At 48.8% G+C, this 24,979-nt stretch overlaps 1 protein-coding gene across 1 annotated transcript in view; it reads left to right on the top strand.

Moving 5' to 3' along the window:
• COL27A1 (collagen type XXVII alpha 1 chain) overlaps positions 1 to 24,979 on the top strand; it is a 146,300-nt gene that overhangs the window by 89,172 nt on the left and 32,149 nt on the right. The window contains exons 26-37 of the mRNA XM_064727415.1: positions 330 to 383; positions 1,151 to 1,204; positions 4,246 to 4,299; positions 11,489 to 11,542; positions 11,896 to 11,940; positions 12,058 to 12,102; positions 12,315 to 12,368; positions 13,072 to 13,125; positions 15,320 to 15,373; positions 17,366 to 17,419; positions 18,640 to 18,693; positions 20,543 to 20,650. Coding sequence (XP_064583485.1) covers positions 330 to 383; positions 1,151 to 1,204; positions 4,246 to 4,299; positions 11,489 to 11,542; positions 11,896 to 11,940; positions 12,058 to 12,102; positions 12,315 to 12,368; positions 13,072 to 13,125; positions 15,320 to 15,373; positions 17,366 to 17,419; positions 18,640 to 18,693; positions 20,543 to 20,650 — 684 coding nt within the window. The remainder of the gene's footprint in view (positions 1 to 329; positions 384 to 1,150; positions 1,205 to 4,245; positions 4,300 to 11,488; positions 11,543 to 11,895; positions 11,941 to 12,057; positions 12,103 to 12,314; positions 12,369 to 13,071; positions 13,126 to 15,319; positions 15,374 to 17,365; positions 17,420 to 18,639; positions 18,694 to 20,542; positions 20,651 to 24,979) is intronic.

The following is a 24,979-nucleotide window of genomic DNA, read 5'->3' as shown; positions in this document are numbered from 1 at the left end:
TAGGGATTATGGAACTGCAGAACAGACATGTCCTTGGGTGGGCAGGGCTGGAGATTTCCTTGGGTTCAGCACTAGCACTGTTTGGAGTTGAAGGTGATGTGCCTGTTTCCTTCATACCTTGGTGCTTTTGATGGCAAGAGTAAAGTCTCCTCTCTCAAGATTACTTAATTCCTGCAATTCTTCCATTACTCTGATGAGATGGATGGAAAGAGAGCAATACTGGAGGCATTTCTGGTAGAAAGCTGATGGCATAGACATGAAATAAAACAAGTGGATTGTTTTAGTTGTTTCATTGCTCTAGATGACTCTCCCCTGTGTGTCTCTCCTAGGGTGACCGTGGCCCAGTGGGACCCCCAGGCCCTCCAGGAGTCAAGGGGTCGATGGTAAGGAGTAAGTCTGCATCCTCTCACTCTTGCTGCCCCCTCTCTGTCTGTCCAAGCCAAGGGTGCAGCTTCTCCTGTCTTTGAGTTTCATGGCAACAGCTGCAATTTCCTCCCCTGTCTGTGGGGATGGGAATGGGCATTTGAGTGGATATTGAGGTGTAGCCTCTCCCCAGCAGCTGAGTCCAGCAGTTTTCCCTTCACTGAGGTTTGAGGTGTTTTTTGTGGCTCCATCAGCTGAGGACCTGCTGTGTCAAACGGGGACAACCAGGAGCTGAAGGGCTGCCTGTTCCCAACCATCCTGGCTCTAGAACAGACAGTGCCCACCAACAGGGATCTGTCCAAACTGACCAGGGCAGCTGGAAATGCTTGGGCAGCACAGTCACTGTGCTGTGCTCTGCCTTTTAGAGAACTACATTTAGGAATTTCACAGTGGGGACCTCAGCTGGATCTTGTCTTCTCTGACACTTGTTTCCTGTCTACTGTAATACAAGACCCAAAGATATATTTTTGTATTAATTCAGGCCATTCTCTTCTGAGCTGTTCAGAAAATCTTGCTGCTGATATCACTGGCAGGGTTGGAGCTGGGCTAGTGACAGCCTGGCCATTTCCTTCTGCCCCTGAGCAATTTTACCCTGACAAATATCAGCTCTGCCTGACCTTGCCAGCAGCCAACAATGCCATTTTTCCTGTCTTCCCACTGGGAGGAAGAAAGTCTGTGCAGATTGTGGACATTCACAGCAGGCATGTTGTTCTGCCTTCCCTTTTAGGGGCACCCTGGCATGCCAGGAGGAGTGGGATTTCCTGGGATCCCTGGACCAACAGTAAGTAAAGGCCTTGTAACACCACATCCTGGGCATGCATGGGCTAAGCCAAGCAACTGTATTCCAGTTTATTTGAGTTTGATACAAACCAGAGATATGGGGAGAGGGATGGGACATGGAAAGAGACACAAAAAAACCACGGTGCTTACTTCAAAATTTTGTATTCCTAAGGAGGGATGCAAAAGTCACAATCCAGCCTCAATCTTTTGGCAGGACACAAGCTCCCTAGTTCAAGGTGTTCTGTGCTGGGAATGGTTGGCAGTGTGCTGATATGTGATCTAGTGATGTATCACAGTGATTTATCATGGTGATTTATCACAGTGACCACGGCATGCAGCGTGACCATCCTGCCTGGTCAAAGCCCTGCTGGCATGAGAGGAGCAGCAGAGCAGCTCCCCCAGACAGCCCCTCCATCTGGGCAGGCTCATCTGGCACACTGCAGCTGTGGCTGGAGCATGCAATGGCCATGGAGGCAGATTTCAGCCTGGCTCCAGTTTCCCACAGATGTTCCTTAGATGTAGTTCAGGCTCTCCCAGCAGCACAAGAGCTGCTGGAGCCAACAAAAAGGCAGCCCTGGGTGGGTGCAGGGAATGGATTTTGCTCAGTGTGTGAATTCCCACAGTGCTGGTAACAGGGAGGAAGATCACAGCAGTGAAATGCTCAGAAGTGCCAAAGGTGTGGCCTCCAAATCAGGGTCAGCTGTGCCACTGCCAGGAGCTCCAGATGCTCTGGGTGCACTGGCTGCAGGCAGCTGGGCACTGACTGTGCAGTCACAAGTGAGTGCAGGTGAGGAAAAGGGAAATTCTGAGCTCAAGCAGCACCTCAGGGTGGCCCATCTCTGCCTGGAGAGCAGCAGTGTGGCACCACCAGGTCCTTGCAATAAAAGCAGCACAATGCCACCCACAGCCCCCAGCTCTGAGCTGCTCTGTGGCCCCTCATGGCAGCACTTGCTGACAGAAGCCTAGAGGCAGCTGCATATCTGTAGATGTCTCATTTTTAACAATCCCCATCATTAGTTGCCACATTATTTGGGGACAGCTGGAGCATTCATTGGGCTCCCTCCTGCTCCAGGCCTGTGAGCACCCATGGCCAGGGCTGTTTCTGCCCTGAGCACCATCCCATACACCACTAAATGTACCTTCAAGTGAAGCCAAATTTTGTCTGTCTCCACTGGGGCATAACAATAGAAAGAGCTGAGGCATCAGATGCAGGTGGAGATACCAAAACCTCTCAGCAAAGCTCTGGGAGCTGAGGCCATCCCCAGGTCCTTCTGCTTCCTTCAGTTCCCTCTTCTCCTGCAGGCAAATAACAATTTCGTCCAAGCAAAATGTTTGCTCCACAAATGCATTTTAAAAAGTCATAATTCAATAAGCCAAACTTCCCCACAGAGCCAGTAAATCAAATAATCTCCTAATATCAAATCCCCACTCATTAACTCCAGCTGTTTTTCCACCAAACATTCCTTACTTGCCTTTCAAGCCAGACCTGAGGCATGCAGTTGTTGTTTGTCTTAAACTGTTAAAATCTTTGAATGAGCCTTAGCAGTGATGGCTGATTAATTCAACAAATGACTGGAAATGGGGAGCAAAGTCAATGGTAGGAAACTTTGCCCTTTGCCTGGTTTCAGCTTCCTGAGGTTTGTGAATTCCTTTTTCCTCTTCTTACTCACCATTATGGTGCATCTTTTCTGTTTGTATACAGTTTTGGAAATAATGTGTATATATAGGAATATTAAAGGTCGCTTATCTCATCCTAAACAGTTCATTGGAATTCCAGCAGGGTATGTAGCTATTCCCTCAACATTTGCCATCACAATGAATGTTTCTGTCCCTGTACTTTCATAAGCTGTTTGGGATAGGCTGAGACTTCCAGAGGAGACTCCAAATTCCAGCTAAGGATTTCATTTCAGCACATGGTTCTCATAAAAATCTCTATAAAACAGGCCTCTGACACATGCACTGCCTGTGCCAGTCACCACTGTCCTCACTACCCAAACTGAGATGTTCTGTGATCACAAACACAGTTACACTCAACTGCCTTTTCCATCCTCAGTGAGAACAGTTCAGCATTTGTATCCTGAACTTACACACCATGCACAAAAGCAGAATCCTCATAAATGGCAGTTGTAGGAGCAGTAGGAAGATCACAGTCCAATTCTGTTCTGATCTGTGGTGGAATTTGCAGGGTTGACAGTTGGTAAAAGCTATTAACATGTAAAAGCCAAATTTGATGTGGAATGTTTGAGAGCAGGGAGTGAATGTGTCATTTTGAGGTTTTCTTTTCTGACAGCAGAAAGGCACTAACTTTAATATCAGGTTTAAAAGCTGTGATACAGAACTAAATACTGTTAAATAAATATATCCTTTAATTTTTTACTCTGATAAATATTCTAGCAGGGAAAAAAAACCTGGCTTTCTGCATTTTCTGTATGCACATTAATGAATCATGTGTGTACAAATCCAGATTAAAAGAAAACCTGAAATCCTCCTGTAATTGTAAGAACAGGATCATCCACAACACCAACAGTCACATTAAATTAGTATCTATCTGCCAGTATCAATATTTATGCACCATTAACAAGGCAACAGTTACTTAAAGATAAAGTCAGTATTTGGCTGAAAAGATCAATCTTGGATACCCAAGATGAGGTGTCTGATTTAGTATTTGGACATCTAAAAACCAGATCCTGGTTATTATTATTATTTTTGAACAGATGCTGAGAAACAGCTGCTTTTAATAGATTCAGAGAGGATTCTGGATGTTCAACTTCTCTTCACATCACACCACTGACACAGATAACAGCCTGCAGGTCATTAAGCATGCAAACCTCAGCCAGGATCTTTGGCCTAAATGTTCACAATCCAAAGACAAAAAAAAAAAGCCATTTATAGGCAAGTGAAAATGGTGATGTTTTTAGCAAGTGTTTAATGAACCAATCTGCTGGTCAAGGGTCTGATCTGAGGCCCCTGCAGATCACATAGGGATGTAGGGTCCTACCAAAGCTGCTGCCTTCCTCATTTTGTGTCCTTTTCCCCTTGCAGGGTCCAGCAGGAGCCCGGGGTGCACCAGGGGTCCGAGGGATGAAGGGTCGCAGGGTAAGCACTGAGCTTTCATCACTCTCCTCTTCCACACTTTGGAAGAATAATCTCCTAAATGTGGTTTGGTCTGGGGCTGTGAAGATGAGCAGAAGTTGGGCAGCACCTCCACAGACACGTTTCTGCTGCTCATAAAGGTCCTTGAACAAATTTTACCAGGGAAGTGGGTGCAAAGGATGTGTAAGGGCAGAGGTGTCCAGAGTAGAGGTTATCATGAAGTGATCCAGACTGTCTTTTCCAACTGCCTGCCATGTCAAAACACAGTTTATGGATGCTTCTGGTGAGGATGATGATGATTTAGTTGTCTGAAATTGTGGGAAAGGATGCAGGTAGAAAAGCAGAAAAGGTGCCTTTGTTGCTGTGGGAGAAAAAGTAGCTGAGATATGAAGTGTTGTGATATAACCAGAGGCAGATGAAGGAGGAAATCTTATGTCATGACATAGAATTGAGAGGCAAGGCTGACAGAAATAGAGCTGGGCTGTTCTACCCATGTGTTCCCCTGCAGTCCCACAGGACTGACATCTCCAGCAGGGCTCAACAGGCATGGAGGAAGGTGTGCCTTGCATTGTCAGTAGATCAAATTATAAACATGTCCTGTGCCTTTCTAAGGACTTTTCCAGCCCTGATTTGATGTGTACACCTCAACAGTACCACCCTGTGAGCACAGGTGACTGTTCACCCAGCCCCAGCCTCCCTGGCACCCCTGGCAGGGCTGTGAGTTCCCATTTCCCTCCATAAAGAGCTCAGACACCCACAGTCAGTTCCTGTGTGGCTCTCCCTGCTCTGTCTGGGTGACAGCTGACAGGACAGTGACCTCCAGACCTGCCAAAGCTGCTTGTTTTCCTGCCTGTGACATCCAGCCCCCGTCCCACTGAGCTCCTCAGTCTTTCTTCTCCAGTTGGATATTTATTGCAGCAGCATCCCTGCTTTGGGTTGTTTTCCCTTGTCCAGCTGCTTTACAAAGTATTAATAGCCAGCACACATGAGTTCTGCTGAAGGCCCCAACAACAACATATTTTGCATTTCTCCCTCCAAGGATCTGTTTCCTTGTTTCATTTTCAAAGGCACACACTGGAGTAAACTATACATTTACCTACTCCCACTCTCTGCTTCTCCTGCAACTTCTGCTTGGGGGATTCAGGACAGCCAACAATTTTGTGTTTCCCTATTCCAGAGTGAATGTTTTCTTCAAATAGCTGGGACCAGCAAAAGAAAATGGAATAACCAACTAGGAAGCTTTGTAACCACGGAGCTATGTACCCTGGAACTGCTCTAAACTTTAAAGTCACATCTAGAAGGATGCCAGTAGCATCCAAGCTTGGCAGATGTTTATCAGGGTTCATCTTTTAAGAGAAAGCTCCCATTCCTCTGTGCTCCTTGGTGGGAAGGCCCATGGAGTTCCCTGCCCAGGTCACTTGCAAAGGGAGTGTGGTTCCTCTGTTCTGCCCAGCAGGGTTAACTGGGCTCTCTGGGACATCCATGATCATGTTGGGTGAGAAACTGGAGGTGTTCCTTCATGGCAGGCTCTGAATGGATGGTGGAAAATACCCCAAGGTAAAACTGCAGCTCAGGGCTGAGCAGGAAACACCTTCTGATGGATCCAGGCTGAACAGAAAACACCTTTGATATGAGGGCTTTGGGAGAGGTGGGTCCTCTCAGGGGATCAGGTGCTTTTGCCAGTGCCTTTAATGTTTGCAGTGATAGAGAAGGAGTCCAGGAACTGCCTCCTCCCAGCTGCCAGCCAGGGGTCCATCCCCATCCCCATCCCTGTCCTTCTCCTTCCAGCAGGCACAGGCGCTGCAGTGTCTGGCCCTTGGGTTGTCCAAAGTTCCCTCACATAAACCTTCTTCAGCTTCTGACATCCATGCTGGCCACCAGTCCCCAGCCCACAAGGACAGCTGGATTCAGCTCCCAGGACAGGAGGTTGCCTGGTGTCAAACCCTCCAGAGAAATCCTGTGGACCATCAGCTGCCACCAGCACTGTCCATGCTCAGAATGGCACATCCTGCAGCACAGACCTTCAGCTGCATGGCCTGGCTTTACATTTCCTCTCCAGATGTTGAGTCCAGCAGGTGCTGTGCCACTCCCTCCCTCTGGAGATGCCTCCACAGACCTCAGAGTGCACCCCAGCCCTGCAAACAGGAATGCAGCAGTGGCTGTACCTGACAGGCTGCAGTGCCTGCAAAAATCACCTCAGCATGTGCAGAGCACTCAGGCAGAAAGGAGGCAGTGCCTGGGGAAAGGCAGCATTGAGGAATTGGTCTTGCCCTAAGGACACCAGTATTGGAGAGGGGTAAATCTCTGCCTGAAGCTCGACCAGCAAGGGCTGACCTCTGGATCTGCTGCTGGTGCTCCTGCTCTCAGCTCCCCTTGCTGGGCTGGGCTCTGGTGGAGATCTGGTGGTGTTTGAGCACTGCAGTGATTTCATCCATGCAGAATTTGTGAGGCACAGAGATGCACTTTCTGAGATCCCCAGCAGGAAGGACAAACCTGGGCTTTTCTGTGGAATTCTGCAGATTTTAGTGGATCTGATGTAGGGAAGTCAGTATTGGAAGAACCAGCAGATCACCTGCCTGGAGGATTTCTGGTTCAAATCTCCCTCATTCACATTTTCCTTCTCTTCCTACTCTCAGAAGATATTCCAGGCACACAGCATCCTGTGTTTGCTTACTTGCTCCTGTGATTCCAGCTCTTGCTTTACTCAGGACGGGGATTACTCCAACTGTAATTTCAGCCATTACCCTCTGTCTATCCCAGCTCACAGAAGGGATGTAATTCAATTCAGAGTGGAAACATGAATACAGCCCCTGCCAGATGTTTGTGGAATCCATGAGCTCTGTTTGTGGATGCTTCATTAAAGTTATTCTGCTTTTGAAGGAAATATAAATAGCAAATATGGTTTTGATTGTTAAGAACAATGGAGACTTTTTGGGGTCTGCATTTATGTTGTGATAGCTTTTATAGTGTCAAGATATGTATATTGTAGAAAGAAAAGCTTTTTAGAAATTGCAACCTTCTTTTTAGTCCTGACAGAGCTATTGTTCCTTCACAAGTCTTTGTTTATTCCACCAAACTGATATTGAACAATCTTCCTCAAATGTTATTTCCTTTCTAGTCTTCCCTAAGGAGAAACTTAGATATTTGAGCCCAGGCTCATTTCCCTTCATCTGTACTCAGTGTAGCACTTGGACATGTGCTTAACATCCAGCTAGTGACAGCTATGTATTAAGCTATGCTTAAACCTAATTATTTAACCAAATCAAGGTTTAAATTTGGAGGCAGTTGGTCCAGCAAGCCCCTTGTCCTATGTCACTTAAATCCTAAAACCCATTCCTGCTCCTCACAGCAGGAAAATGTGTGGTCTCCTAAGAATAATATCATCAAAAAGACTGGGAGTCTCTATGAAAGGCTGAATATCAACCAGAGCCATGATTTTGTAACCCACATTCCAAAGCTGCACCTGAAATCCTGCTGTAAAGTGCCTTTCCCTGCCCTGTTCTCCTGGCCAAGGTGCCTGCCAATATTTCTAGAATTTTATCCTCTCGCTGCTGGGTTCTGGCTCAGGTGATACAGGGGAGTTTTCAAATCCCAAAGCTCATTTCTCTTTTCCACTGTGCCATTCATTCATCCACTCCTGTAAGTCCAAGATAAGGGGAGCACACCTGCACTCCAGGCCCTTTGCTGCCACATGGACCCAGTGATCTCCAGCATCACCAACTGCAGGAATTTATAAATGCCAGGCGTTTGTAAAGTGGTGTTATCTAAGCAAACCTGAAAATATTTGCCTTTCCAAGCCCAGCTGAGTTGTTGTTCATGGAGAAGTGGAGGTTATTGTTCTGCTTCCAGGGATCTTTCTGCTTGACTGAGAAAGCCTTAGAAGTGTTTGAGGAAAAGCTCTTTTCCAGATCCATGGCCAGGGATGTCTCCCTTTGGCTTCACTCAAGGCATCTGCTTGCTTTTTTGTTTGGCCAGGCTGTGATAGCAAAATATCAATATTTGGATAACTGGGTAAGGAAGGAGCTCTGGGTTTCTGGAAAGGAGCTACTGCCTGCTGCTTCATGCTGCTGTAGAGAGGCTGCTCACTGTCTGTCTGAGCTCTGAGAAGGGGTTTAACTGCAGGAAATGCAGCACTGCTCTGCAGAAACACCTTGCTGAGTTCTGCAGGAGCACTGTGTGCTTCAGCAGCAGATATATCCCTATTGCCTCACCTGGCCAAAGGCTGGAGCTGGGTTCCCCTGCCTCCCTTTGTGAGCTGTCACCTCCAGCCACTGTGGGAGCCCCTTGTTTAGCCTGGGATTTCTGATAGCGCTGCTTGGTGTGGCTCAGCACAGGGAAATGCTGAAATGCTGTCGTGGTCTGCACTGAGGGTCCCAGGGGAGCCCAGGGGCTGTGCTCAGCCCAGCTGCCAGGCCTGCAGGGGAAGGCACCTTGAGGTCCTTTCAGGAGCCTTGAGGCTCTTGGCTCTGGGATGCTCCCTGGAGAGCTGCCAGGACCTCACTCTCTCATCTCTAACCAGTGTTGTCAGTAAAAGAGAGTTTTAAAAATTTAGCTAATTGACCAAAAGTAGCTTTTCCTGACAGGGCGGATTAGGGGAAGCCTTTATCCCAGGTTTCGGCCCAGAAGGCTGGAGAAGATGAAACTTGCCACATGCATTTGAGAATAGAGTGTCACTTTCTCCTTCTTCAGGTCAGATGCCAATGGGATGTGCTGTGGTGGGATTAGGCAGGTGACTGCTGAGAAGGGAGATTGCCCTGGCAGATCCTGCCATGCTGTGACAGGGCTCTGCTGGAAGAGATGAGGATGCTGTAAAAACCTCCCCAGCCAGCCCTGGTGAGAGCCACAGCCACCACTGAGGGCACCCAACAAACCCCACCAGGCTCAGAGCAGCGCCTGCACTGGCAAAGGGCTGGACAGGGCAGGACAGGCTACAGAAGATGGGGCTGGAGGGCCCAGACTCATTCCAGTTCCCTTCCCACTCTAACCTGGGTCATCACTGTAATTTCCATGTCCCACTTGCTTCCTGTTCCCTCTTCCAGACCTGAGCTAAGGAATCTTTGCCCTCTGCACATCCTCCCCCTGCTTCTCTAGCAGCTCACCACATCCTCTCAGACAGTAGAGATGTAATTGCACAAAATATCCAAGTGGCTGCTCAAAGAAGAGGGGAACAGTTTGCTATCCAGGGAGGATGAGCATTTGTTTGTTGAGGGTGCTTTGCCAGAGTGCCAACACCACACCCATGCTGCCACCTCCCTCCCCAGTGCAGGTCTGGGTGTTTGCTGGGTGTCCCATCACCCCAGGCAGCCCCAAGCTGCCTCCAGGCCCTGCTCCTCCACCACCCCACAGCAGCAGGGCTGTCTGACTCCAGCTGTCATTTACCCAGCTTTTAAGTGACCTTCTGGTCTTTGTCATTGTGCTTTGAGGTTTATAGGGACATGGGTTAATAAAACTTTTGGTCTTTACTGCTCTCTGATCTAGGGGCCAGCATCAGCCACAGCACTTGGGGTGCTGGGCTGGTGAGAGGTGCTGTGACATTTGTGCAGCACAGCCCCAGCTGTGAAACACCCCTTTGGTTGTGGGGGTCCCATCTGGGGCACAGCCCTCTGTCTGCCTGTCTGTCTGTCTGTCCTGGAGGCCAGGCTGAGCACTCTTCAGAGCTGTGCCATACTGGCAGTGCAATACAGGCTCTTGGTTATTCAGTCTCTGCTCCTCTGAGCAGCACAGGGCTTTGCCAAGCTCAGTAGGAGTTTTTGCATTATTTTATATTGACAATGTTTGTCTGCTGTAATAATTTGGCTGGGGTTCCTATACATTTCTGCTGTACACTGCTTTTCTTTGTGAGTCTCTCTCTTTGCCTGTCATCCTGGAGTTGCTTTTCTAACACACTGGCTCCCTAGCCCTGTTATTACTTTTGGCACTGCCTTTGCATCCCGATTAAGCACATTGGCTCCTGTTTTCCCTGTCTGCATTGGCCAGCTCTCAGAATTCCTCTTACCACTACGTCCTAGCACTGCTCTGTGCTTATATTTATTATTTATATTGCAGTAGTGCCTAAGAGTCCTAACTGAGCTCATGAACTGATTATGAACATGATGTCTGTTCATAGAATCTCTTCTTACACCCTTTTTTAACTCTTATTTTCTTTCACTATGGCTCTTTATTCTCTGTCTGTGTGACACACTGGTCTCTGAGGGTCAAATGGTGCAGAAGGTTGTGTGCTCAGCTTTCCTGAAATAAGCTTGAAAGATAGATGGTCTTTAAAGTCTCTTTCAACCCAAACCATTTTTCTGTGATTCTCTGATCATATCCTTACCCTCTTCCCAGAGCTCTCCTCATTGGAACCCTTTAAAAGGACAAGGATGCCCTTTCCTCAGTATTGCCCAAGCTGTACCATGAATTGTTTGTTTAATTTTAGCTACTCACACCTGCTCATCTGCTGCAGGGTGTGTGTCCCACACACCTCCTGAGGCCCCTGTGCCCATCTCACACTCACACACCCAGGAACACAGGCCAGGCATGGCACCAGACCCTCCCCACCTCCATATCCATGAGCACCTGCCTGGTCCTTAACAGCAGCCAGATCTTTAAATATCACTCAGCTGTAGCTGAGGGCTTGGAATTCAGCTTCCAGCAAATACATCTTTCTCTTTGGGAGGAATTTGGGAGGAATTTTCACACCCAATGTGAAGGTACTGCACAGTGGGGTTGTGTACCTCTATACCACCACTGTGACCATGTGACAGTGTGGCGTGGCAAGGGTTAAGGGCAAAGGTGTTAGAAAAGCAAGGTTTCTAGTAAGGAAAAGGTTTGGTGTCAATAATGCTGGAACTGCAAGTTGTGCACTGCAAAACTGCTGTCATGTAACCATTGTCTGAAAATAAGGTTGTTCCTGGCTTGCTTTTCTCCTCTGGCTTGGGTTAGTGGTTGGTAGTTGGTTTAACAGGAATAAAAAGTGCTGTATGCTGGTAACAGTGAGGCAACAAAAACACAGAAAGAGGCAACAAAACACAGAAAGAATCCTTTTAGTCCTGGGCTCTGAGCTGCTGTGCTCAACCCAAGCAGGTACAAGTTGGCTAAGCCAGGATTGATCTCATGGGCTGTCCTGGTGGCCAAGGCTAAAGTGACAGCTGGATTTTCCAGTGAGCCATATCCTCTGTGTTCTTATTTCTGCCTCTCTTTTGCCTCCTCCTAGGGTGCCAGAGGGCCTGATGGCCCCGTGGGCGAGCCAGGGCCGCGAGGTGCCAAGGTGAGTGCCAAGGCTGCTCCCAGCCCTGCTGTGAATGGTCTGGGCAGGATCAAGGCCACATCCTCCCCCAGGAACAGGGACGTTCAATTCCTCCATAAGGATCAACCTGCAGGGATGAGTCTCTTACAACCAGAGTGAAATCTATCCAGCATAGGCGTCAGGGCCTTTACCCACATTCCCAGCTGGTTGGGTGTTCCTTGGGGCATTATCCCAGGTATTTGGCCTCTCAAAAGCTGCAGGGAGCTGGAAGGGAAACTTGATGCATAAAAATGCAATAGCAGATGGGCTGGGGCAGAAGAGCATCACCAACAGCTCGTGCTCCTGCTGGATGTTTTTGTCTCTTTGTTTTGCAGGGCCGAGCAGGGGAGCCAGGCAGGGTGGGCCCAGATGGGCTGCAGGTATGTCCTGTGTGAGAGCCACAGCTGCCAGCCCTGGGCACAGCCACGTGTCCTCAGAGCACCACACGTGTGCCAGCACATCCCCAGGTGATAACTGCTGTAACTGTGTGTTCACAGGGCAAGATGGGGGACACTGGGGAGACTGGAGCACGCGGCTTCCCAGTAAGTGTCCATCTCTTCTGCTTCCTTTCACAACCTCAAATCCCTAATTTTGAGTCCTGGTCCAGGTGGAAGGATCTGGACCCTATCTCACACTTGCAGGGCCACCTCTCCCCTCCTGTCACTGGAGCACTTTTGAAGTGCACATTTCTGCTATGAGATGTGAAGGATTGCTGCTGGGTAGGAGCTGACCCTGGTGTTTTTAATTTTTCTAGGGTATCCAAGGACCTTCTGGACCTCCAGGAGCAAAAGGGGCTCCAGGAGACCCGGCAAGTGTCTTATCACACTCTCTCTATCTGTCTTTCCTTGCACACAGAGACACCTCATTTCCTTCTCTGTCTCTTCCCACCACTTATCCCATCCCCAGCTTCTCTGTCCTTGCCAACTCCAGCGTGGTCAGAGATGGGAAAGACTTGGCTAGAGTCATAGGAGCCAGAAGGAAAGACAAGATCAGACCCCTGGAAAGCCAAAGGGAGCATGGATCTAGCAGGGAGAGTGTAGGATCCAGCCTGGGGTGGGTTTTGGAAGGGAAGGTAGGAAAGAAGGGCAAGGTTGGGTCTGGGACAGGGTCAGATGTAACAGGAGGAGTTGGAGTGGAAGCAGGAGCAGGAGGGAGGCTGATGGTGTCAGAGCTGAGCCCACAGCTTTGGGGGAGTCACTGGGGACAGACAGAGCTCGAGGAGGGCCAGCAGTGCTGGACTGGGAAGGGAGAGAGTTAACCAGACACTTTCAGATTAGCCACTGCAGTTGTTTCAGATGGGAGCCAGGAAGACGAAGGTCTTCTGAGCTCTTTGCCTGTTAATGTGCCTCAGCACACCCACTGCTGGCCTCTGCATCCCTCTAGCCAAATCTTGCACAGAACTCCTCTGAGATGTGGGAGGGAACTGGAGTTTTACCTTACAGACCATGGAAGTGATAGCCCTTCAGAAACGAAAACATTTGTGAAAAGAGCCTTGTGTCTCTATTTTGCAGGGTCCCCAAGGACCACAGGGGCCACCCGGGCCTTTGGGAGAAATGGGGCAGAAGGTAGGTGTGAGCTTCATTTGCTTTCCCCTTCCCTCAGGAGTGCAGGACTGAGGGAGCAGTGACCATCCAGGGAAACTTCCCTTCACACCTACAGTGTGGAATGAGCAGGAAGGATTTCCCTGAAGTCTGACACTCAGCTTCCAAAACAAACAGTGAAAATCAGGAATTTGGGCACCCTTTCCACCACAGGCCACAGACACCCAGCTGCTGGAAGTGCAGACCCATCTTCCCAACAGAAGATGCATTTCAAAGGTGACCACGGCAGGGACCAACTTTGTGCACCAAGGTGCAGAGCCAGGGAGCCAATACAAGCACAAATCAGACCGAGTGCCAGTCCTTCCCTCTCCCTGGTGCTGTTGCTGACACACCCAGGTTTGCCCAGATGGCCAAGGCAGCCCAGCAGGAAGCTCAGAGACGCCTTTGCTGCTGCTGGGCTGGGGTTGCCATGAAGCACTGACACAAACACACCAAAACCAACCAGCAGCTGCCAAACACTGCCCCAAAGGAGTGCAGGGGATGCCTCCATGGTTTCCCCCAACTGCCCTGCACTTTTGGCTTTATTTTACTCCTCTTAAAATATTACAGTCTTGGCTCTTTTATCACGTGTGCCAGTGCCCCTTGCACAGCTCCTTTCTGTAGGTCCTGAGCTGTAACACAGACATGAAGGTGGCTTTGAATGCAGTCTATGCAAAGTGTGTGAGTCATGAAAGTTTCCATTCTCATGGCTGCTGGACTGGATGGAGCGAGCTCTCAGCATGGTAAACCACACTGGGGAGCTGGAAAGCTGCTCTGAGCCACTCTGGATGCTGCCAACCAAGAAAGTACAGACCTTCATTCAAATCTGTAACTCTTCCAGGAGCCTTTCTCTGCACTGGCACCTCTGGAGAAACCAAAGCAGGATTTTTGCTTTCATTGGAGCTTGAATTTTCTCATTGCGTGACACGAGCATTTGTTCACAAACCCAACACACACCCTGCTCCCTCCTCTGCTTGAATCCACTCAGCAAGCCAGGAACTGGCTTTATTCCCTGGGTAGCTCCCTTGACTATGTGCTCTTTTTTCCTTTATTCCCAACTGTAAAGAGAAGGGAGATTGTTGTCTGGAATGCAAATATCATAAGTAAATAAACCACTCAAATCCTTTAAAGAGAAGCTTTACTGTCCCATCTTTGGGCTGGTTTCACAGACTCTCATTCCCCACGCTTCTCAGAGGTAGGAGCAAATGTACAAAGATGAAAGCTCCCAATAGATCTTGGTACTAAAGATAGTGAATGACTGTGACCCCACTGTCAGGGGCTGCACATGGAGCTGGACTCAGTGAGAACAGTTTGCAAGGTCATTCTCACATCTTCCATCTTTCTGTCTTAATTCCTATTTTTTTCCAGGTCAAGCACTCATTTTTGGGTCTGAGGGATGCCAAACCCCTCTACCAGAGTCTGTGCTGACATGAGAGGGAGAAACTTTCTCTCAGCCAGTCCAGCCTGAGCTGTGGGTTTCTGATCTGAGCCCAGGTGTTGGCCTTTGGATATTTTCTGGCCCTGTACAACCAGGGACAGCTTGCTGATGGATGTCAAGGCTAATCTGGCCAAAATTTGTGCTGGAGGGCTCAGTGTCACCTTGCTGTCCTCAGCTCCCATTAGCAGCAGCACCATGGTGCCCCTGCTTCTCTGGGAATGTGGGCAAAGCCCAGCTGGGAGATGTGGGGCAGCTTTCCCCTCATCAGGAGGAGCCTGTTGGAGCAGAGCATGTGCTCACACAGGTGGGAATGATGAGGTGGAGCTGCAGGGAGCAAGAACAAGAGCACAGCCAAACATTCCTGCTACCCCCTGCACCAGCCCAGCCTGCTGGACCCTTGCAAAGAGCTCCCAAATCCAATTCTGGACCTTTTCCCTTCCATCCCAGCTGGTTCCAGTGCTGCTCCCTGCTGGGTTACTAACCTCAGAGAGCAGAGGGACTGCAAGGAGCAGAGAAAGGCTGGGGAGAGGGGAGGTGTGAGAGCTGCTCAGAGCCCTCCCAGGCACCAGGGGCCTCTTTGATGCTCTGGACCCTGAGCCAGCTCCAGGGAGGTAATTGCATTGCAACCAGGGCTTGGCTGTCCCAGGAGAGCTCTGCTAAAGGAGTTATGGCTTTGATCTTGCTTTCTGCTTTGTTACAATGGCTTTTTTCATTATCTTGTTGGGGTTTTTTTGTTCCCAGGGACCGCCAGGCTCAATGGGACAACCTGGTCTTGCAGGTGAACCTGGCATGAAGGTAAGAAAAACCCTAAGTGTGGTTTCTCTGTCAGACTGGGGAGATAAATGGTAATTTGTGTTCCTGAGGGACTGAGTGACATTGTAGATTTATCCTCCAGCTTATCCATATCTGCTGGATATCCCGGCATCCCAAAGCAGATAGTGCATTCAATAAAAGATACCGTTTAAAAAACCTAAAACTGGGTTAATTTTAGCCACTTTTACAAATTCCTGTGCCCCATCCTGAGGGAGAGGCTGTCAGTGCTGGGGAGATGCCCCATCCCAGGGATGTTGTGCCTCAAGAGCTGTGAAGGGCCTGGGAAATGAAGCTCAGCTCTTTGCAGATCCAAAATCTCAATGGAGAGAGGAGTCCTTGAGACCCAGAGATCCAGGCAGCCTCTAATTCAAAACCAGAAGGGTCTCAGGAAGGTCTCAGGCTTAAAAATACCCTCAGACAAGGTCCTGCCACAGTTTCCAAGCTCAGCTCTCTGGGGACTGAGCTCCTCTGATGGTTAAGGGGGAAGGGTGCCCTGCTGCAGACCATGAATGCACCTTCTTGTCCACATAAAAGCCATCTCTTTGTTTGAGCAAAATCCCAGTGCTGGGCAGCTCAGAGGGTGTTTTATTTCATCCTAACCCACTTGCTCTGAACATTTGCTCGTGTGAGCAGAGCTTTTGAACAAACTCTATGTGGGGATTAAATGCAATTTCCTCTGTGCTGCTCTTCCCTCCCACCCCCCAGCCCATCCTTTGCCATGTTTTCCTTGGCAAATCTTCTGACACTTCACTGGAGCTACCGTGCCTTTGGCATCCTGAACTGCAGGAGTGTTTGAGCTCCAGTGCTCCTGGCTGGCCCTCCTTGGAGCAGGACATGATGATTTGCACAGACACCCCCTGACCTGCTGGGAAGCTCTGGAGTGAGAGTCCTGTCCTGCTCCTTCTCCAGGCTGGAAGGAGATGGACCAGGACTGGTCTGTGCAGAGCAGTTTGCTGGGGGATGAGGTTGGGGGATGGATACCTCAAACCATTTTCCCCTTGAACTTATGGATATTTTGGTTATGGAATTTATGGTTTATGGATATCTCAAACCTTTTTCCCTTTAATTTATGGTTATTATGGATATTTTGGTTATGGAATTTATAGTTTATGGATATCTCAAACCCTTTTCCCTTGAACTTATGGATATTTTGGTTATGGAATTTATGGTTTATGGATATCTCAAACCTTTTTCCCTTGAACTTATGGTTATTATGGTTATGGAATTTATGGTTATTATGGTTATGGAATTTATGGATATTATGGTTATGGAGTTGATAGTTTATGGATATCTCAAACCTTTTTTCCCTTGAATTTATGGCTGTTATGGTTATGGAAGTTATGGTTATTATGGTTATGGAATTTATGGATATTATGGTTATGGAATTTATGGTTTACAAATATCTCAAACCTTTCTCCCCTGAATGCTCTGCATTTCCTGAGCTGTCCTCCATGCAGAGCAGATGGCTTGGATGGGCACACCTGGGAGAGAGCTGCCCTGTGGCCATCCTACCCCAGTGCCACGTTGGCAAGATCCATTTGTTTGCCAGCTCCTTCTGTTCCCTCATTTAACTGCTATCAAAGATTCTGGTTCTTCTGGAACTGGGTGAAAAGAGCTGCTGGGTTTTGTCCTCCCTCACTGTGGTCGTGTCTGCCACCACATCACATTGCACTCACCCTGGTACTTGTCTGTGAAGGACCATGCCAGAAAATTCCTTCTGGATCTGCAGCTTCAGGCAGCTCAGACCCTCTGTGACCCCTGTCCTGTCCATCTTTGCATCATTGCATCAGAGCCTGTGAGATGTGTCCTTCTTTGCTGTGCTGGGCCTTTGAACCCCCTTTGAAACCTCAGCTGAAGGTGTTTGTGTGGGAGAAGGAAAGAAATGGACAAAATCAGGAGTGCAATGGGAAGCGCTTCACATTCCCTTGGTGTCAGTAACCAGCTTGTGTCCCTGTCTGTGCTTCCTTCCTTTAGGGTGATCCTGGCCAGCTGGGGATCCCTGGAGAGCAAGGTCTCATTGGCCAAAGAGTGAGTATGGACACCTCCTGTGCCTCATCATTTCCTGGCCACCTTCTGTGCCTCATCAGCTCCCCAGGGGTTCTGTCCTTGCTGTCCCCAGCCTGTTCTCTGCATCCCTCCCTGTTGGAACCCAGGGAATTCCTCTGGCTGCCCTGGAGGACTCAGGACCCTGACAGGGGGCTCAGAGACCTTGACACAGAGCTCAAGACCCATGTGCCTTTGATCTTGACCCATGGAAAAAATTACCAACCCTATATGAGGATTTACAAACCATGAAAGTTTAAGTAGAATGGTAGTGAATTTATCACAGGGTGAAAAATAGATTTTTGAGGTTTTTAGAATGGGGGCTCTGGGTCCCAACATGGAGGAATTTGGGTGTGCCTTGTCCTTTTTCCTTCTTCTTCTTCTTGGCCTCCATCTTCTGCTGTGATGTTGGCATTTTTAGATTGGTTTAGAGTAGAAGCTCACTGTCTAACATAGGTGATAGGTATTGGGAAGTTATTGTAAATAGTGTACATGTAGTTTTTAGTATAAAAAGACAACACCAGCATGCCTCAACCCAACCTGCCAGACAGACCTCAGTAGGCCAGGAGGAAGAATTTTATAGATAAGAAACAATAAACACCTTGAGAAGGAGAACAGAAGAATCCTGACTCCTTCTTTGACAGCCAGGCTGGGGAAAAGAGGCTTTGTAGCTATCTCAGAGTCACTGTGAGCAGCAGAGATTTGAGACCTGCCCCTGTTCCTTCCCCACAGAGCCCATCAGCCTGAGCCCAGCAGGGTCTGTGAGCCCCTGAGATGCCCAGTGAGAGTGAAAGGGGCAGTGTGGGAGCACAGGGGGAACAGACCCCTCCTGTTTGCCAGGGGCTGTGCAGGCTGGAGCAGAGGCAGCTCAGCAGGGAAACACTGCACACACTGTGTGGGCATGAGGGGGATGAATGCATGGATTGAGGCTGGCAGGGGCTCTGTCCCTTCCCAGGACTGAGGTCAGTTGTTGGAGCAGGAGGAGGAGGGCCCAGGTTAAATGAATTCAGACTGAGCTCCTTTTCCCACAGTGGGTCCATGGAGGAGAAACTGGCTCAGAATAGAGCAGGAGGCTGAATTCCTTCTCCTGCTCCTTGTTCAGCATCAGGACATGAAACAGGACGTGTTAGAGTGCAGGGCTGGGCTCCCATCACTGCTACAAAGCACATTTAGGCACAGCCTTATGGTGTTTGTTCTGTCCACAGGGAGAGCCGGGGCTGGAAGGGGACAGCGGGCAGCTGGGGCCAGATGGGATCAAGGTAAGCCTCACCCCATGGAGCTCCAGCTCTCACACACACCTCTGAGCACTCAGGTCCCTGTGATTCCCAGAGCCAGCGTGAGGCTGAGGGATTATTGGGTCCTCTCTGGAATAAACCTTTGCCCTGCAATCTCTCTAAGGATTTTTTTCTGCAAGCACACATAACAAACCCCTCCTGTTTCACTCCTCTGCCCACGTTTTTTGGCATCTGATCAGATCTCCAAAAAGGTCAAGTTCTTCAAAATCTGGTTTCCAACAATTTGTCTGTTTTATTTGAGTCTTTACAGATCAAATTTCCAGCTAATCAGGAATTCCTGGGCCTGGCAAGGGAAATCGAGGATTGTCCATCACTCTCCCCCTGCACCACTGACCAGAACAATGTTAGAGAGTAAAGAAACCAGATCCCCTTGCCTTGGCAGAGCCCCAGGATCCCACTCAGGGTTTGCTCTGTCTCTCACTGCTGGGAGTTTGCTACCTTGCCTTTGGAACAGGGCTCTGATTCCTGTCCTGCACAGCCAGCCTTTCCAAACAGGCCAACAATTTTGTTCCATGGAAAGAAAGAGCAGCCCATCCCACAACAATGCACTTTATTGCTTCTTTCTAGTTAAACTATTTGCCATGTGTCTCTGCTTCTGCTTATCTCTGAATGTTGGACCAAAAATCTCTTCCTTGAGGACAATCAAGGCTTCTGTATTCCCTTGCACTGCTGGCTGTGCCCAGGAGCTCTTGAACCAAACCAGCTCTTTCCACCCCAAATGTGTCTCTGGACACTTCAGCAGATGTGTCTGTGCTCTTTAACCAGATGGGATCTTGTTCAGCTCTCCCAACACAGGTGCAAGAGGAAAATGGTTCAGCTCAAGGCTGCTTGGCTGCACATGTTGCTCTCAGTACAAAACTGCCCTTTATCATTGTCTCCCTATAATTTTGAGTGGTAGTAATGAATAATACAAAATATTTACAATATTGTATTTATTTTGATAAAAGAAAAGCAGCTATAAATGTACTTCTTACACTTCTATTATTATATTTCTGGTCTGTGTTCCAGCTGGTTGATGTTGCCAAATACTGAAATTTTATCATCTGCCAGATTTTTTCATAAATTTCAACAACTGGTTTCACTAGGGGAGGTTTAAATGGGTATTGGGAAAATTTCTCCACTGAAAGGGTGGCCAGGCATTATAGCAGGAAGTGGTGGAGTCACTGTCCCTACAAGTGGCACTTGGGGACATGGTTCAGTGGTGGCCTTGTCAGTGCTGGCTTGAAGTTTGCATTAATTAATCTTAAACATCTTTTCCAGCCGAAATGATTCTTTGATTCTGTGATTCTGCAATTGCCAGAGCAGTGATTTGACAGCATACCCACTGCTCAGGCCATGGATGCTTTGCAGGGCACAGTGACACAGTTTCAGAGTGTTTATTGGAGCCCTGGGCTGATTTCTGTTTGGCAGCAGGAGCTGAGCAGCTGTTCCAGACAAACCCATCCCATTTAAAGTCTTTCAGCATCCCAAGCTCAGGGCTTCTGGATGAGGCAAGGGAGACTCTCACATCTTGTCTGCCTGCCTCATTCACGTGGGAGGTTCAGGAGAAGCAAAGGGGTTCAGGTTACTCTGTGTAATGGGGGAGTTCTTTCTCCTTCAGCCAAGAGATTTTAAAGAAAAGAAACCTGGGTTTGCTCCTTTTTTTTAAATGTCAAGTGTATTATGACTCATCCTCATTCATCCCTTTTCTTGCAGGCTCTTTTCCTCTCAGACTCCTGAAATATTAATTATGTGCTGGGGTTTTCCCTCACAAGACCTTTGCACCCACGTGTTGTGTGGATGTAAAAACCTCCCACCCTCCTCTCTTCCACAGGGAGACAAAGGAGAGCAAGGCCCAGAAGGAGAGAAAGGAGAGAAGGGCAGTGAAGGGCTGAAGGGAAAGGAAGGAGCTCCTGGATATCCCGGCATCCCAGGTGTCCGAGTGAGTCTGTGAACCAGCCCTGGGCACCCTGGGCTCCTGCTCTGATGGGTTTGTGACCCAGGGCACTGCTCAGGAACTCAGATGTAACTTGTCCTAAACATGATGGTAAAGTGTGCTGTTTTTCATGAAAAACTATGTCCAGGAGATGGTTTGGTTTTTCAGCTAGGATTCACACTTGAGAATGGGAATCTGATCTGCCACAGGCTTTGAGAAATAAGGGATGTGCCTCCCTCGCACACCTCTGTAAGATGTGTTACAGGGGGAGGTCCAGAGGGCTGAGAGGAGCTGATTTTTCCCTGGTTCCCACATCTGGCTTGGGCCTGAAGCTTGGAATTGGCCACCTTGTGCCTTCTCTGATGGTTACTTGCTTGCTTCTGGGGATTTCCCCATTAAATATAGAAAACAACTAGACAAAATCAGCAGGATAGGAATCATGAATCCTCAATGAATATCGTGGGCATTGACTAGGTTTTGGAGGTCTGATCTTGGTGCTGTAGACAGAAAAAGTTCAATTCTGGCTGTGAGATGAGAGGAAGCAGGGCAGTGCCAGGTGGAGGAAGGCTCTGCCCAGTGCCCCAGTGGGCTGCTCTGCAAGTCAGGCATTTCTGCTTGAGATGTGGAGTTTGTCAGGTTGCTGGCATGGTGGATGCACTGTGATTGTTTTCTTGGATCAGAGTTATCAGCAGTGATGGCTTTGCAAGGCTCACAGAGCAGAGGGGCAGCCCAGCTCAGAGGGATGCTCTGCTCCCCTGTGGCACATGGTTTACCCCTCATGAACACCCCAGCTCCAACCCCACACTCTGTGGAGAAGGAACAAGAAGCCCAAGTGTAAAAGCAGCCCTGAAATCCCATCCTGGGCTGGGTGTGAAGCAGCAGGGCCAGCAGGTACTGCCGAGCCCTGGGTGGATGCTCCATGGTGAAACGTTGATTTTCCTCTTGGTGCTGTTGTGGCTGGCTGAAAGGAGGGCAGGGAGAAGGGTGTGAGGGGATGGAAGCAGCAAAAGAGCTGGATTTATGTTATTTTTGGGCTGAGGCTGGGATTTGAGCACTGACTCAACTAGAAAGTGGAAACATTGGCTTAATGCTGTAGTGCAGCACCATAAATGTGCAGAAGTATTCCTGCCTCAAATAAGGCCACCCTTGGCCACAGGCCCCTGTCCCCAACAGGGAGCCCTTTCAGGATTGGGATCAAGCCACAGGCAAGGGTGGTCCCCAACAGCCCAGCTCCTTCCCAGCTGCAGGCTGGCACAGCTGGACCGTGCCTCCATGTGCTGTACTTCTGGCTGCTTCACGTGTTTATTTTGTGTATGTTTGAAGAACCAATAAAAATACTAAAATCATGCAAAAGCCATATTAAGTTATAAAGTATAAAATACAGATTCTGTCAGACTCTGTCCCTGCTGTTTGCCAGCATGTCCCTGGGAACATGATGGTGTTTTCTGTTTTATTAAAGAAAAAAAAAAGCAGTTAATAGAGCCAAGATTCCTGCTCATAATCACTCCCTTTCGGTTTGCTGGGGTTTTTTTTAACTGCAAATTGCTATATTTCCATCTACTATTTTAATATACTTCTATGTATTTCCTTGTGCCTAAGCTCAGGCAGACTTTCAGACCTGCACAGGCTCCAGATAGTGCTGCCTGCCCTGCCAGACACTGTTACCTAATGCACAGCCTGCTGTTCCTGTGCTCACTGAGCTCATTTAAATATGGAAGTCCTCTGACAGAAGCACAAATTATTTTTCTCTTCCCATTACTGAGGATTTCATTCTACATTCCCATGGGGAGTAGAAATATCAGTGGGATCTTCCTTAGATTTCTGTCAAGATAAGGTTCACAGCTCAGATGGAGATAACTGCAGGCCCCTCTGAGGGTCAGAAGCTGGAATATCCAGCCAAGCCATGCCCTGGAGGACGTGCTGCAAAAGCCATCACAAACTGCACAATGCACAGAAGTCTTTGAGGCTGCTGGAATAAGATAACAAAAAAACTGTCATGGGGAAGCTGTGAAGGTTGTTCACCCAAGGGCAGATATCAAGGTGACAAACTCCTGTCCAGGATTTGTGTGGTGGCACAGAAATTGGTTGGGGAAGGTGTTGGAGGTGCTTGGATTGCAGGGAGAGGGAGCATGTTGGGTTTGGATTTTCAGGTAGTGAGTGATTCCACACCACCCTGTTGTGAATGGTGTGACAGAAGTGTTCTGTCACACTTCTCATGTGACAGTGTTCTGCTGTCCAATAATCACTTTACATGGTGTTAAGAACTTCATCTTTGGCTGTTGCATCTCTGTTTGGCCTCTCCTGGCATCTGTGCTTCACCCCATTCCTGCTTGGATCCAGTGGTGCTTTCCTGGGCTTTTCCTCAGCTCCAGCACTTGTTGGGATATCCTGCTCAGCAACAAAGGGCACAGGGAAGGTGTTGATCCTTCTGTGCCCTTAGGAGAGATGCACACACAAGGATCTGTGCAGTTACCTGTGCCAACAAACTCCAGCTCCATTTGGGGCTGTGAAGCTCATCTTCTGCTTCTGGAAGTCAGTTTGAGGAATCTGATGCCCATCTGGGATTGTGGACGCCTAAAATGTTCTCCTAAACCTTGGCTTGTCCCTGTGTTACTCCAGAGGGAGCACCCACAGGGATATGTCCTCCATGGACAGCAAGAACCTCTGGAAAAACCCCTTTTCATCACAAGGTTCTGCAGCCACACCATGTCCTGAAGGTTTGTCCTTAATGCCAAGGAAATGTTTAGTCTTAATCTTTATTTTGCTTATGTCTACAGGAATGTGACACTTCACTATCAAGTGTCCTTGTGACAGATGTAGGAAATGAGGTGCCAGATTGCTCTGACAGGATCTGACTTCACTGCTGGTGCATTTTCAGCCTGATTTGTGTATCCTGGCTGCAGCACAGGCTGGTGCTGGCAGAGCAGGCAGAGGAGCTGGGGAATTTGGCAGCACCAGCTCACACCTAACGTGGCAACAGGCCAGCATGAAGGATGGTAGGAGATTAGAGGCTCTGCAGTCCTGGAGCTCCCTGGAGATGGCAGATGAAGGGATGGACCCCAGAGCAACTTGGGAAGCTGGAGGAAGCTGGGTCTGTGCTGCTTTTTTGGGTCCTGCACAAGAGAGACACTCACCTGGTGATCAGTGGGCTCAGCACAGGCACATCTGGCTTTCCTGAGCAAGGCTTCATTTTCCAGAGGCTCATCTTGATGCTGATAGCACATGAGCACAACCAAACTTCCCTCAGTGCTCAGGAAAGGTTTTTCAGAGCTCTTTACTTTCACTTGGCTCAGCCATTTCCAGCATTAACATATCTGCAAACCGGTTTCCACTGTGGTTTTGAGTCTCAAACAAAAAGCAGCAGGGAGGCCCCAGTCGAGTCTCCAGGGGTGGTTTGTACGTGTTTCAGCACCAGTGGATTTCAGCAAACAAACCTGGCAGCTGGGATGGTCCATGAGCTTCACAGCTGTGGCTGGCAGGGCTCGAGGCAGCTGGAGCTGAGATAAATGAGTATCCTCTATCTTTTGGTCACTTTGTCCAAGTTCGCACTGCTCCTTTCAGTGGAGGAATGGGCCAATTGTCCCTCTGGCCATAAGACAGAAATCAGAGCACCAATGCAAGATGCAGTTGGAATTTCCAGAGATGTGCACCTTTCCTGAGCTGCTTGCCCATGTCTTATCTCCTCCCAGTGATTTCTGTCTTCTAACACAAACTCACTGCCTTCACCTGACCTTGATTCTCCTCTGAGCATGGCCATTTGCCCTCTGATTTGAACAACAGAAGGCTGAAAATCCCTTCCCCTTGCAGAGCACCAAGGACTGTTTGGGCACCTGCATTCAGAGAAATTGGTGGAAATCCAGAATTTTGTATGGGCAAGGCAGAGCAAGGATATTCTCCTCACTGTGTGTGGACACTGGAAAGTACAAGAGCCTGGTGAACTCTGGCAAGGCATCCCTCAGCAGTGCAAGTGTCATGGTGTGGTTGGCCAAAATAAAAAGATCATTTGTCTGCTCATCTGTAAGGCTGTGGGGGAATAGTGCCACAGGGCCTGAAACACCCAGAGAACATCCCTGGAGAGTAACCTGCCCTCACAAAGGATCTGACTGCCCATCAGAGCTGCTCATGCCATCAGAGGATGGTAAAAGAGGCTGAAGTCTGGTCACAGACAAGTGGATTCTGAGAACAACCTCTTCCCCCAAAAAGTGCTTCCTTCCTCTGCTTCTCCTCTGCAGTGACAGCAAATGTGGCATTTCAGCCCTTCCCTGGGAGGATGGCAGATGCAGCAGTGGCTGAGGAAGGCCCAGGCCAGTTGGAGGAGGGAGGTGATGGGTTTCC

This window comes from Zonotrichia leucophrys, chromosome 17 (assembly GCF_028769735.1).
Source record: "Zonotrichia leucophrys gambelii isolate GWCS_2022_RI chromosome 17, RI_Zleu_2.0, whole genome shotgun sequence".
In the NCBI taxonomy this organism is placed as follows: domain Eukaryota; kingdom Metazoa; phylum Chordata; class Aves; order Passeriformes; family Passerellidae; genus Zonotrichia; species Zonotrichia leucophrys.
Note: the sequence above shows the minus strand (reverse complement) of the source record. Positions and strands in the feature narration are given on the sequence as shown.